This window comes from Ochotona curzoniae, unplaced genomic scaffold (assembly GCF_017591425.1).
Source record: "Ochotona curzoniae isolate NIBS_2020 unplaced genomic scaffold, NIBS_Ocur_1.0 contig_3819, whole genome shotgun sequence".
Taxonomy (NCBI): Eukaryota; Metazoa; Chordata; class Mammalia; order Lagomorpha; family Ochotonidae; genus Ochotona; species Ochotona curzoniae.
The window spans coordinates 18,881,936-18,895,696 of NW_024466004.1; the positions used below are offsets into that span (position 1 = coordinate 18,881,936).

At 38.2% G+C, this 13,761-nt stretch overlaps 1 protein-coding gene across 9 annotated transcripts in view; it reads right to left on the reverse strand.

Annotated features, from left to right (window-relative positions):
• Positions 1 to 13,761, reverse strand: part of DST (dystonin) — a 425,915-nt gene that overhangs the window by 97,364 nt on the left and 314,790 nt on the right. For all 9 annotated transcript variants that reach the window (XM_040983580.1, XM_040983578.1, XM_040983576.1 and 6 more), the window contains 8 exons: positions 12,202 to 12,410; positions 11,259 to 11,576; positions 10,670 to 10,836; positions 8,672 to 8,828; positions 7,291 to 7,417; positions 4,326 to 4,388; positions 3,488 to 3,729; positions 2,562 to 2,691 (listed from right to left, as the gene is read on the reverse strand). In XM_040983580.1, the coding sequence (XP_040839514.1) occupies positions 2,562 to 2,691; positions 3,488 to 3,729; positions 4,326 to 4,388; positions 7,291 to 7,417; positions 8,672 to 8,828; positions 10,670 to 10,836; positions 11,259 to 11,576; positions 12,202 to 12,410 (1,413 nt within the window). The remainder of the gene's footprint in view (positions 1 to 2,561; positions 2,692 to 3,487; positions 3,730 to 4,325; positions 4,389 to 7,290; positions 7,418 to 8,671; positions 8,829 to 10,669; positions 10,837 to 11,258; positions 11,577 to 12,201; positions 12,411 to 13,761) is intronic.

Genomic DNA, 13,761 nt, shown 5'->3' on the forward strand with positions numbered 1-13,761 from the left:
TGTAGACATCATAGTCTGTTCATTCAACTATAACCTACTTGGAACAATGAACATTTATCCTTTCTTCAAGGACAAATCTTCAGTGATTAGGCTCAGACAAATGTCTTTCCATGTGTATATCTAATCCTAATTTTTTTTCTCTTATAAAAATCATATAACAACAACCAGCTGCTGGAAAGTTACATGAGAAAAATCTCACCAACACTTCAAACCCAACATTAAAAATAAAACTCACTATATTCCTGTCAGAACCACTGGATTATTATTGTTATTATTACTAATTTTAGATTACTTTCAGAAGTTATCATCTCCCCCATGTCACTGAGATGCAGTAATTCACAATGGTGTTTGTGATCCTCCTAACTTTCTTATATCCTTCATCATAAAACCCTAGATCTGTCCTGGGATTCCTCCTGCTGGTCCTCCACCAGCAGCACTCAAACAGGAGCTGCATGAGCGTCATCTACAGCAATCCCAGACACAGACAGCTGGGAACCAGTTCCAGAGTTTCTGGTTTGGCAGGAGTGAAAAGGGCCAGAAATTTTGCATTTCTAATGTATAATTCTCTGTCATCCTAGTGACAGAGAAGGTGCTAGTCCTGTGAAAACAACTAAGAACTACAGACCTGCCTGCTAGTTTTCCAACAGGTGTCCCTCTGTTAGTCCTCTCAGCTGTAATCTATCTCGTTCCAAAATACTAAGCTAAAAGAAGAAATCATTCTTAACGCATTTTACTTTCCTGCTCCAATATTTCAACAACTAACTCCTTGCCATCAAGATCCATCAAGATAATAAAATCTGAAGATTATCCTGTTACAAGCACGGCCTCCCACATCCTGGCGCTTGTCATGGATCTGGGGAGTATCTTCTAACCCAGCCGTGCTAATCCTGACATTCTCATCCAAACGAGGTTTTGCTCACCAAGCCTCCACGCTGCCCATCTGCCTTCACTGCCTGCATCCCAGAGCCCTGCTACATCTTACCCTCTGCTAGGAAGCCTTTTACGTTATCCCTGTCCTCCAGACAGCAGGCTCTGCAGTCAAGGGTTATTGATCAGAACACTCAGTCCCAACCTGAGCACCTCAATCACTCACTAAACATTCACCAATGGCAGATTAGCTGATCTGAGAGATTTCTTTTTTCATTGGTATAATTCACTAAAGGGCTGATTCTAATAGAACACACTCTCTGAAACCTTATCTAATGACATAATTCTATATGGTATGTTCGAGTCAAATGCGATCTGACAACAAACTAAAGCAATTACAGTAGTTAGGAGGGAGAAGTATCAAATAATCAACAAATTTTTTAGAAGTACTCATTTCTCACTCTAATTCCTATTTTAAGATGTCCGGGAAATACTTCCCTGAGTAATTCCAATATGCCGTGGGACAGTCACTGAATTAGGAACAAGATAATTACAATGCAACAAGAATCCCCACAGTTGCATTAAATATGCTTTTGAACATCACGATGCCTTAGGGCAATCTTTTTAACACTAACACACACTTAGAGAGTTCTATCTTTATTATAGCACCCCTGACTCTAATTCTAATAAAAGGGCAATATTTGGATTGATAGTATGGAACATTGAGGATAGTTATTATAATCACACTATACACTTTAATAGCACTTCCTCTAAGCTGTTCATACATTAACTTACTGAGATCACCCAACAAAACAATGAAGTACAGAAAATCATTATTCTTATTTTATACTGACTTTCCACACTATTGTAATGCTGAAAATTACCATGGTAACAGGGCATGAAGAATCAAACCATCAGCTGGTGCCCAGAGTTACTTTTGAAGTCAGGGGACAGGGGCAAGGCAGAGTAACAGAAGGGGCTGAAGAGAAGTCCTAAAGTGACCCAGTGAAGGAAATGTATCTTTTCCAATAAAATGAACAAAATATTAAAATCAAAATATAATAAAGCATTAAAGAGAAAATAATAAAGATAGCAAAAGGTAAGCAAACATGAAAGAAAACAAAGTGATGCAACCCACAACATGTTATCGGCTATTATCTATACTCTTTAGAAACATAATCTAGTTACTATGATCACAAACACATGCCAACTTTTTTACATTTCAACGTAAGAAAAAAAAACCAACTTCTTGGGATTGGCATTATGGCATAGCCTGTAAAGCCTCTAGCCAGGACACTGGCATCCAACACAGGCACTAGTCCCTGCCCCAGCTGTTCCACTTCTACTAGCTCCCTGCTACTGGCCTACAAAAAGCAGCGGCAGATGGCAAAGGACTTGGCACCTTAACCCCAGGTGTGTGACCCAGAACAAACTAATGGCTCCTGGCTTCGGCCTGGCTCCTCCCCTACAGCTGTTGTAGCCATCTTAGCAGTGAATCAGCACATGGAAAATCTCTCACTCTATGTCTCCCTCCCTCTCTAAAGCCCTTTCAAATAAATAATATTTTTTAAATTCTGTAACATTAAATACAAAAATGACGCAAGTTGTTAGATGTTTTCAGAAAATGATACGATAACAATGAAAAAAAAATCAAACTTAGGTTCATGAACTTTGATGTAAAAAATACAACTCACCGATCTCAGTCAACATGTGCTTCCACTTGGGGGCCTCAGGAGTGTCTGGGTTCTCTTCCAACAACTCCGTCAGTTTGTCTTTTAACTCCTGTACTTTGTTTACATTTTGTTTCAGTTCTGCCTCAAATGACTAACCAGGGGTAAAAAAGAAAAATGAAGTAATTCACTAAAGGAGGCCAACATTAAAAGACAAAAGCATAATTATGATATGGTCATTTTTTTGTCCTTGTCTCTTGTCTGAACAAAAGAGGAAAAAAACTACAGCTAAATGCTACAGTGAGTGAGAACCTAGCCTGGGCAATCAACTGTCCTCCTTGACTGTGGGATAAAGGAATCCCATGGAGGACACCACAGCTAAGGAGCCAATGATTCTCTGTTATATCCATTAGCCCCATTACTGAGGAAGAACATCATAGTCTCAAACAAATCCCTTGGGAAGAAAGATGACATATTTGAGAATCTTCCAGTAAATAGCCACATCAGAATTCAAATGCAGGTTAGTAATGGACAGAAATGCTTGCCTTCACTGCTACTTCTCCCCATCTTGACAAATGTAAAAAAAGTATCTTTCAAAGAACAGAAAATTACCCTAAATTATATTCGACAAAACAGATCCTTAATACACTCAGCCCTGAAATAAATCTTCCCCAATAGAGAACTGGCTAATTTCTCAGACTCCAACTGAGTTTTAAAAGTGGCTAGCTCGTTAATACAGTTCACTCATCTTTACAGTGCTGATATGTGAAAAAAAAAAGTTATCATCAATCTATACAGCAAATCACATTAAAAAAGTAAAAACACTGACATTATTCACAAAGGTAATAGAACTAAAAACCAGAGTGGAGCTCTCTGGCCTCAGATCTCAGTTGTGAATGTTGCATCACTCCCTTTCACATCTTCACTAAGTCACACACCCCAAGCCATACCTTATTCTGTTCAACTTGAGTCTTCACAGTTTCAGCATCTGTAGGTGTGGGTGCCTGATGCCATTTCGTTGCGGTTTTGTTCATTTTCTGTAACCACTGCATCATTGCACTTGATTCTTCCTGAGCCTTTTGCAACTTGGAGAGTTTAGTATTCAGTTCCGCTATTTTGTCCTTGAGTAAGAGGCCAAGATCTTCATAACCATGACTTATGTCAGTCATGTCCTTTTTAATGGATGTTAAACCTAGAGGGAAGGGGAGAAAAACGTAATGACACATTTTCAAGGTGTATGGAGCAAAAGTCTAGAAATAGATTCGTTTTACATGAAACTCCTTTTTATTTAATCACTGCTACATTAAGATAAAGTCAGATTTTTTTTAAATGAAGAGGGAGGAACATTTTATAATGCTATTTAATGCTAAAAAATTCAGGAACATTGCATGATGCATGTGAAATATACAGGTATTTTAAATGGAATGAAAAACCTACATAACAAAATATTATTTAGTAATTCCCTGAGCTTCAGATTCAAATAAATTAGTTCAGTAGTATCATACCAAGTGATAGAGTATCTCAAATTAACCAAAAAGAAGGAAACACAGCCAAGTTTCAAATGGCATGACAAGACTTGACTAATTTCAGACAATCAAAACTACATGGAATGTTGTAACTATGACAGAGATTGTCAGTATTAGATTAAATGTCATTTCGATGTTAGTTTGAAACTTCTGTGTAACTATTGCTAATCTGCAAAATTATTTTCTATGTTAAAAACCCCAAGTTAAAAAAAAAAACACCCAAGTTAACATTAGTCAAAAACCATTTAAAATTACTACTTACCTTTATTTGCCAAAAAATCCTGAGTACTTGCGTCTGTGCCTTCACCATTAAATATCACTCCACCTGCAGAAATAAAAACACTGAAATAATTCCAGATACCTGCTGTATTTCTATATATTAGCAGGAAATGATACTGAATCAAACGCCATAAATAGTTCCCATTATTTAGACACATGACTGCTATTTGAAAATTTTGATCTTTAAAGTCAAAGTTCTAAAACTTCAAGTCCAATTATTCTTCATATATATAACAAATTATTGATATCGCCTTACTTTAGAGGTTTAGCTCACATAAATTAATCATAGGTGAAAAGTATATATGCATATTTGCATAGATGAAGCACATAATGAAGACCAGCATACTGGGAAGTGAAGATACCTTGCAGCAGGCATCTCTACTCCTGAGGACTCCCAGTGAAACAGTTAAACAGACCTTAAAATAGACCTTTTCTATCTTTACCTATACCTACAGTGCCATGGTGCACTCTAATAGAACGTCAACCTTGTATCCGTTACTGAAGGACTATACAACTGTAATCACAGGAGGGAAAACGGTAGGAGGGGGAAAGGAGAGGAAAAGGCAGAAATCCCTACACCTCCAAAATGGCATCATGAAAAATAATAGTGATTTAAAAAGTCATTGAATATTAATTCAGAGAAAATTACAACTGGGTTACTTCACTGCTACACTAAAGCTATGGAAGCCCAGAAGTGCTCAGTAAACGTGCGTTGGACAGGGCACAGACAACTGATGAGCCAGTGTCTGCCTCACTGGAAGACTAAAGATTGTCTGGTGAAGCTGCATGTTACTCTGGTCCTATGAAAAGCAGCATGAAGCAAAAAGACATGAAAAAAGTTGAAAGTAAAAAAGAAAAACAAAAAAATATGTATATATTATTAAAGTTACACATCAACACAGAAGGTACGAGTGAACGCAACGGTTAGGAGTGCCTGAGCCCTGGCCTCTGACTCACCTAAGTGTTAATTCCAGTCTACTAATTATTAGTCATGAAGCTGGACAAATTAATCAGCCAAGCCAATAAGGTTAGTACCTAATTTGTAAGAATACTGGTGAGAACTACAGATAAGTAATGATTGCCTAGCAAACAGAAACTACTTGCAGACTGTAATGATAATTTCTTGTTTTCCATACACCATCCAGTATGGGTAGCTTCTTCAAAGTAAGAATACTAAGAAATCAATTACTTGTTGGCCACCTCTTCAAAACACAGAGACAGTGCCTCAAGCCAACCGTCAGAAGACAAGCAGAACATTGTTTAAATTTATCTAAAAGGCAAAATCACGTTCAGAAAGGGAGACAGAATCTTCCACCTGCTTGTTCACTTCTCAGACAGCTGTAAATGGATAAGGTTGGACCAAGTCAAGCCCAGGAGCCGAGCACTCCATCCGTCTCCCAGACAGGTGGCAGGGGACTTGCATTACTGCCTGTCCAGGCACACTGGTGAGGAGCAACAGGGACTGGAGTAGCCAGGACTCCAAGCAATGCCTACGTGGAATACAAGCATAACAGGGGGCAGTTTGACTTGCGGTGTACAGTACTGCCCCAGCATTATGTAAAAGTTTGCACCTTAAGTTTTAACCCTTAAAAAAAATTACACACAGCCTGAGTTCTAGTCTCACTCCAGTCCCAATTTCAGCTTCTTGCTAATGTACATTCTGGAGGGGCAGTATGTTGAAGTAATTGAGTAGTTCACATCCAGTGGAGGACTTGGACTGAATTTCCAACTCTGAACTATGGCCCAGTTCAGCTCCAGCTTCTTTCAGTATTTGGGGCATGAACCAGCACATAGAACTTAAACTCTCTCAAAAAAAATTTTTTTTGTTTTAATTAATTAAAATAAAATTCATATATACTCATTTATTATAAATTACACACAAGCACATTTCAGATGGAGGTGATATATCCTGTAGACGCTCAAAGACTAAAATACCAATGTAAAAAGAATAATTAAAAAAAAAACTTTTATGTTTTCAGCCAACATAAAGGAGACATGAATAACAAAAACAAATAAAACATAACAGAAGTCCTTTTAGTTTAAAAAAAAAGTACAACTGGGCATTTTAGGAAATCTGATTAGGAGAGAAAGGAAAAATCACCACACCATATACAATGTGGGCATTCCCTGAAATGGGATTAATAGAGTGGAATAAATGCTTGGTTGAGAAAGGCCCAGCTGGACCGTAAGATCACAATAGGGACAGCTGGATGCCTGGTCGCTAGAGATAAACCGCAGAGGATCCTCAGAATAAAGACATGAGATTGCCTTCTGTCGATCTTGGACTTCAGAAAAAAAAAAAAAGAAAAGCTTGTTATATGGTATGTTTTTTAAACTAAAAGCTGTACCTCCGACTCACTTAGTATTATAATCAATATTTATACATGACCCTCCCCTTTTGTTCAGAAGAGTGAGTCAACTATGGCTTAGCTTGTGATTTAGATATGCTGGCTAACATATGGCATAACTGTTTTCTGTGGGAATAGTGTACACAATAACATAGATGGAAATAAAATAAAACAGGTCCATGCTACAGTCTGCTTCCTTCTCTCACTTCCTCCCAAGAGACTAGCTCATTTCTTCATCAACACCACAATGAGAATAAAAACATTTCAGAAAGAATTTCAGTATTTCCATTTAATTAGTTTAAGAAACAAACAAACTGGAATTGGATCTGTCCCTTCCCCCAATTTAATGCCACTTTTTTCTTACACATTGACTTGACTAGTTTTTAGTTATAGTCTTTCAAAAAAATGAAACTTGAGAAGAATCTGAAATATGATTAGTACAGCCACTTTTCCATGGCAGGTTTTAGCAGCTTTAAAATACCATTACTCTTGTCACATTTCACTTGGCATTTTACTTTATATATTTGATGCACTGATGTAAAAAAAATACACAAGTAATATGAACATGGATGAACCCGATTCGTACAGTTTTGCACGTACCTGACTTAGCTGCTGCTATTGCCTTCGCTGGAGTGGTCACTGCACTGATAAGGTTACATAATGAGATCCCAGTGTTGTTTACTTTCTGAACCTCTGGTGTTTTCAAACTCCACTTTTCTTGTAATTTCTTGAGATATAAAAACACATTATTTTTTAGTTTTCTTAATGTTTTCAAAGTTTCACATTTTAGTTCAGTTTCTTAAATATATCTCAAAAAATAAGTGGGCCTTTACTTAGGGGAAAATGAATAGAGGAGAGCACCATCGTATTTGTTGCCACAGCCCAAGTGACTGTTAGCGCGGTTAGCAGTGAGGAGTGGGGTGTGGCCCATTCTGCATTCTGCTCCCAGTCATGGAGTAACTCAAGCTGTTCCTGGCTGCCTTGGGTTCCAAAGCAACTGTCAACTGTAAATCTGTAAAACTGTGCTAGGTAAAGGCCAAATTATAATGTCAAATATACAAGGAAAAATCAAAATAAGTGAGAATTCAGAATTCCATTTAACAGTGAATTTTAATCATCAAAATGTCCATGAATTATTGGAAAAAAAGAAAAAACCTTCTCTGTAACTCTGGAGTAGAAAGACTGCTATTACTAGTCCTATTACTAGTCCTATGACCATTAGCTAGTTTTATGATTTGAGTCAGTTAGTAAAGACCCGTGAATTGTTTGTGTGGGACATTCAAATAACCTCTATATTCAAACACTAAATATCATGATATATCCAATCTCAAGTAAGATGTTGAGTGAAGGATGTTTTATGCAAGATTTCATGAACAGGTAGTAAAAATAACTGAAGCTAAGCAGAAATTTAGAGGGAAAAGAAAGTCGCATACTAGAGCAGAAGCTGCTAACTAGTTCACTGACATCTTTTTAAAAAATGAATTAACTGGGCCAGCGTAATGGATCTGGCTAATCCTCCACCTCCCAGGGCCAAAATCCAATATGGGTGCCCCTTCCAATCCAGCTCCCTGATTATGGCCTAGGAAAGCAGTGGAGGATGGTGCCCGAACGAAGCCTAGGGACCCTGCACCCTAGTTGGAGACCTGGAAGAAGTTCCCAGCCGCTGGCTTCAGATCAGCTCAGCTCTAGCCATCGTGGCCATTTGGGGAGTGAACAGTGACCCAGTAGATGCCTTTCTCCTTTCTCTCCTTCTCTCTGTAAATCTGCTTTTCCAATAACAAAAAATAAATCCATTAAAAAATAATAAAAGAATTAGCTGGAAGTTTACATCCTAGGTATGTCACAATTTGCGAAGTGCACCAATATATACAGTACATATATGCGACTGCATTTACATTAGGTCAAAAAACAATCATTAGTCTTTAAACCACTGATAACTGACACAAGCAAATGAAAAATTCATAGTAGATGCCAGAGTCACCTTAGTTTCCTCCAGAGATTTTCCTAAATCCTCTGCACCAAAAGAAGCCTTCACAACAGGCACTCTTTCTGTTGTTTCTTTTATCCACGACTTCAATGAGGTAACAAGCTCTTGGAAAGCATCCAGCTGCTCTTGGCAAGAAGTTACAGCTTCTTTTCTGAATCACAAAGGTTAAAAGAAGAACTTAAAGCACAAAAAGGAAATGTTCTAAAGAACTGATAATTACAAACTACATTATTGTTTTCATATTGGGCTCAATATTGTGAAAGAACACTTCCACACACACGCAGTCCCTTTGAGAAGAGAGGAGAGGTTCCTGGGTGACAAGTGAAATCTGCTAACTAACTATTTATCGACTTCTCAGGCAAGGTCCAGAGGAGCAGCCAGCAAATCTGTAACCCATATGCAATGGCACTTCACAATGCTTCATAAACTCCAAGGCTACATAAACAGTTTTAACATTATTTAGATTCATTGAGCTTTGATCTGTCCATTTTATATAATGCTTATTGCCAGCAGGCACAGAACCAGGGAGGAAATGTTTACAAATCAGAAACGAGGAGAAGATAATGCCACCTAGTGTTTTCTGCACCATACTGCAATCGCTTCAATGGATTTGGGGGAAGAACAGAATTAAGACCCAAAATAAGATGAACCCTGACTGGAGAATTTTGATGGACACTTCTACCACAGAGATGCAGGAAGCTCTATGGTATACGATGTGAGGCCTTCTGCATTTTCATCACCAAGGAGGGAACACATGCGCCCAGCACATGATCAACTGGGAGGACCATTACAATCCACATATGGGTGATATGTGCACATTTGTGAGTATCTGGGTTACGGAGCAGATCAGAATACACTCACTGCAGCTGACCCAATTACTGATGACTACATCATTGTAAAGTTGGATCCATCTGAAAGGAGAAATAATCTAGCGATTACCTAAGAAAGCCAAAAATATTCCTTCGGTGTAATATGAACTAAATATCATGACTCGATGGAAAACAAAGTTTTGTGAGCAACAGACAGTACTCAAAAGTTTTACATAAGAATTACAAAGAAATATAAAAGCCACTGAGTAGAAATTACTACTGTTTATGTTGGAGGGCCCATATAAAAACTTCAACAAAATCAGATTTACATTTCAAACTCAATGAGAACAGAAATATAAAAGTTCAGTCAAAAGAATTATTCCTATGCAACTTCAGTTTAATATTCTGATCTTTTTGTTTTTCATGAACTCTTGTCTTTTTCTGCCACTCTAAAACATAATTAAACAGGCCAATAAAACTACACTGATTGGCCAGTATTGTGGCATAGTGGACTAAGCCTTTGTCTGGGCCACCCTGCCAACACCCAAATGAATACCACTTTAAGTCCTAGCTGCTCCACTTCTGATCCACCTCCTTGGCAAATGTATCTGGGATAGCAACAAAAGACAGTCCAAGTGCTTGGGCAACACCATGTAGGAGGAGCAGATGGAACAGATGGCTCCTGGCTTAGCCTGGCGCAGCCACAGCCACTGCCACCATAGAAAGCATGAACCAATAGATGGAAAAGCTCACTTTCTCTTTGCAAATTTGCCTTTCAAATAAGTCAATAAGCCTTTTTTTCAAACCTATATTGAAATTGTACCAGAATCTGAACTGAACCCAGAAAGTAAAGAATCACAAGCTATCTTTCGAGGTTATTTCAGTCTTTGCAAATAAACACATGATATTTGCCAAAAGCCTTAGAGACTAAAGTGAATTCAGATCGTTTTTCTTATGTAATACTTTCTGCTTTTAAATGAGAAGTGTTACATTTTCCTCCTTAATATATGAACAGGTAATACACTTAACACCAAAAAATTAAAATAAAAATATATAAATATTGATGAAATTATCCCAATTGTTATTCTTCAATTTCCAAAACTGTGTTACTTAGCTACATACATATAAAGACAATTCATTGTAGTTATTATCAAGTAGGAGAAAATTTGAAAGGAGTGCTTACTTTTCTTTGATGGTATCTTCCATTTCCTTGAATTTCTTTGATAAATTATTTGTCTTTTCAAACACCAAAGCCTTATCGCCAGGTAAGCCTTGGCTGGCTATCTCCTTCAGGAGACCATGCAAAATCTCAAGATCTTTCTTGTGTTCCAAGAATTCCGAAGTCGATTCCTGCGGAGGTTGTAGTTGGTCACTACAGATACTGCTAGTGCTTCAAATGGCATTCCATCCACAGGTTAGGATGGGACCAGAATCACAAAAAAAAATGAGTCAATCCTCAAAAATATTATAAACACACACACAGGTTACTTGAAAGGGAACACAGAAAACAGAAAACTCCACTGAATTTAGAAACTGCGACCTATATTTTGTCTCCATAGGTTCTAGCACGTAGATGCTACATTTACAATCTTATATGACAAATGACATTTTTTTCCTAATAAATGAGCAAAAGTGTCAAAGGGAAGATGGCAGATCATTACTGATTCATAAATGATTAAAACGACTGAACAGTAACTGTGCCAGTCGATACATCAGCTCATCTGACCTCTTCCTGGTCCTGCTGACACTCGGGGGCATTACAGAAGCCATACCTGCATGCATTGAGACAATTCAGCGACATCTTTCCCTGGCACGTCCACCTCTGTCAGAGCCCGAGTTTTTGTTTCTAAAAAGGTCTGGAGTTTTTCTGAGAGATTCTCAAACAGTTCTACTTTGGTTTTTAGCTCCTCCATTTTAGCCAGTTTTTCCTTGTGTTTACGACTTGCTTCTGAAAACCGCACAGACAAGTCCTTCATTTTTGCCTGCAATGAGGATGCAGTGGACGGGTCTGTTGTTTCCATAAATTTCTTCACTTTTTCACTCATGGCATTTATACTGCTCTGACGACCTCCAATGTCTTGTTCCAGCATCTGAGAAAGACCAAATAATTGCCTGAGTCTTATAATAATATGCACAAAGCATGCCATGGAGTTTAAAAAGTTACTATTGACAACAACACAAGCTTGGACAACCTGTGACAAAGAAGGTTAGAGGTTGGGACCAAATGACAAGCTGGAGCTGTCCCTGGAGGAATCCATTCCAAAATCTCTTCAAGGGAGAGCGAGAACAGCTGGCAGGCTGCTTGGGCAAGGCGGGGGGCTGCTGGTCCTCATCCATCGCCAGGATCAATCGGAGCCTGGGGATTAGCCATGCTCCTAATTTTTAAAAGGCTGGACAACAACAAGCCTGATCTGATTAACCTCCTGTGCAGCTGGCTGGAGCAACAGTAAACTAGATAAGAGTCAACACAGGGGTAAGCCCTCTGTAATGAATAACATTCATGAAAAAGCATACCAAGACCTGCTGTGCGCCTTCCTAGACAAAATCATCTTGCACGAGAACAGCTTTCCACAGTTTTCCATTCAGGAAATGTCTCTTTCTCTCTGTCTTAAGAAACTACCTTAAATCTACCTGATCCTGGAGCTTATCAAAACAGGCTCTTGTTTTTTCTCTGTACCCAGGAGTCTTTTTTTTTCCCTTTAACATGTCACTTACAATGTTTTTACTGATGATATCCTGAAGAGCAGCAGAGTTTAAGGGCACTTGACCTTGTTCTTTGAGAGAATTTTCCACACTTCCCATCCAGTCCAGCATTTCATCCAAGCCATCCTGCACGCTCAGCGAACGGGTCAGGGTTATCTGGAGTTTTTCATTGCGTTCATTAACAGACTTGGACAGATCCTCATACCTTCCCACAATGTCATCTAGTCCAAACAAATTAGGAGATGTCAGCCACAAAGTTCTCTTTGCCACATTCCTTTTCAAAAATACACCAAGGTGAATCACAAAAGTTTCCACACAAAGAAAAGAACATCTAAAAAACAAGTTTAAATGCTAAATTCATAATGTATAAGTTAAACACTACCTAAAACCTTAACAGAAATCCTAGCAGAAAATAAAAAATTAAATTCTTGCAACAACCGTGTGTATAGTAAGTGTATCTGAAAAGAATTTCGGGGTAAACATTTTAACTGCCCCAGAGAGATGAAAGAGTGGTCCAAACAGCAAGTCCCTGTGATAACTATTGGATCTCAAACTGACATTTCAAATTAATATACTTACTGATAACCATTCTACAGGGGAAGGTAACAGCCTCACTTATGAGGGTACTTTACAAAGTTCATGGAAAAATAGAATTAAAAGGTTAAGTTTACTTTGGTGATAATGTTGAAATTTCTGCATAGTATTTTTTTTCAAAACATGTTTTCCATGAACCTTATAAACATCCCTTATAACTACTGAGAAAAAAAAAGAGGAGTTAAGCTTTACATACAAAAACAATCACACTCAACTCTTGTATTATCCCTTTTCTCCATTCTCCTTACTGCCCCATTTATAAGCACACACACACACTCACACACACCAAGTTTTTATTATCATTTACAACCTCCTAAGTATTCCGGTTAGCAAATGCAAATAAAATCAGAAAATAGACAGAGGTAATCCACCTGAAGTTGAGATCATATTTCCATAATATGTGCAATGACAAGGCTAATAGCAGGGACTGACACTGAAATTCAGGGAGTTAAGCCACACCTGTGATGCCGGCATTCCTTGTGAGTGGATGGGCTGCGTACTCTCCATCCAGCTCCTTGTTAATGGAGTGGGGAAAGCAGTCGAAGAAGGTCCAAGTGCTCTGGGGACTACAGCCACTTGGCAGACCTGTACAGCGTTCCAGGATCCTGGCTTTGGCCTAACTCAACCCTAGATGCTACAGCTCTCTAACAGTGAATTAGCGGATGAGAGATCTCTCTGTCTCTCCCTCTCTCTCTCAGTACATCTGCTTTTCAAATTAAAAAAAAAAAAACTTTTCTTAAAAAAAAAACCAAACAAGTTTAATAGTAAATAAAATGTGGAAATTAACAGGCGAGGCTACCTCATATGAGATAAACTTTACTTTTAATTGTGAAGATTTTAATGCTAAGCAAATTCTTCCTGGCCTAGCCCCACTAAATATAAGGCTCCACATTTTAACATTCTACACTATCTATCACAGATCAGTGAGGAGTTCAAAGAATGATGGTTTTTAATAAACCATCTCTTTGTCTCTGGAAA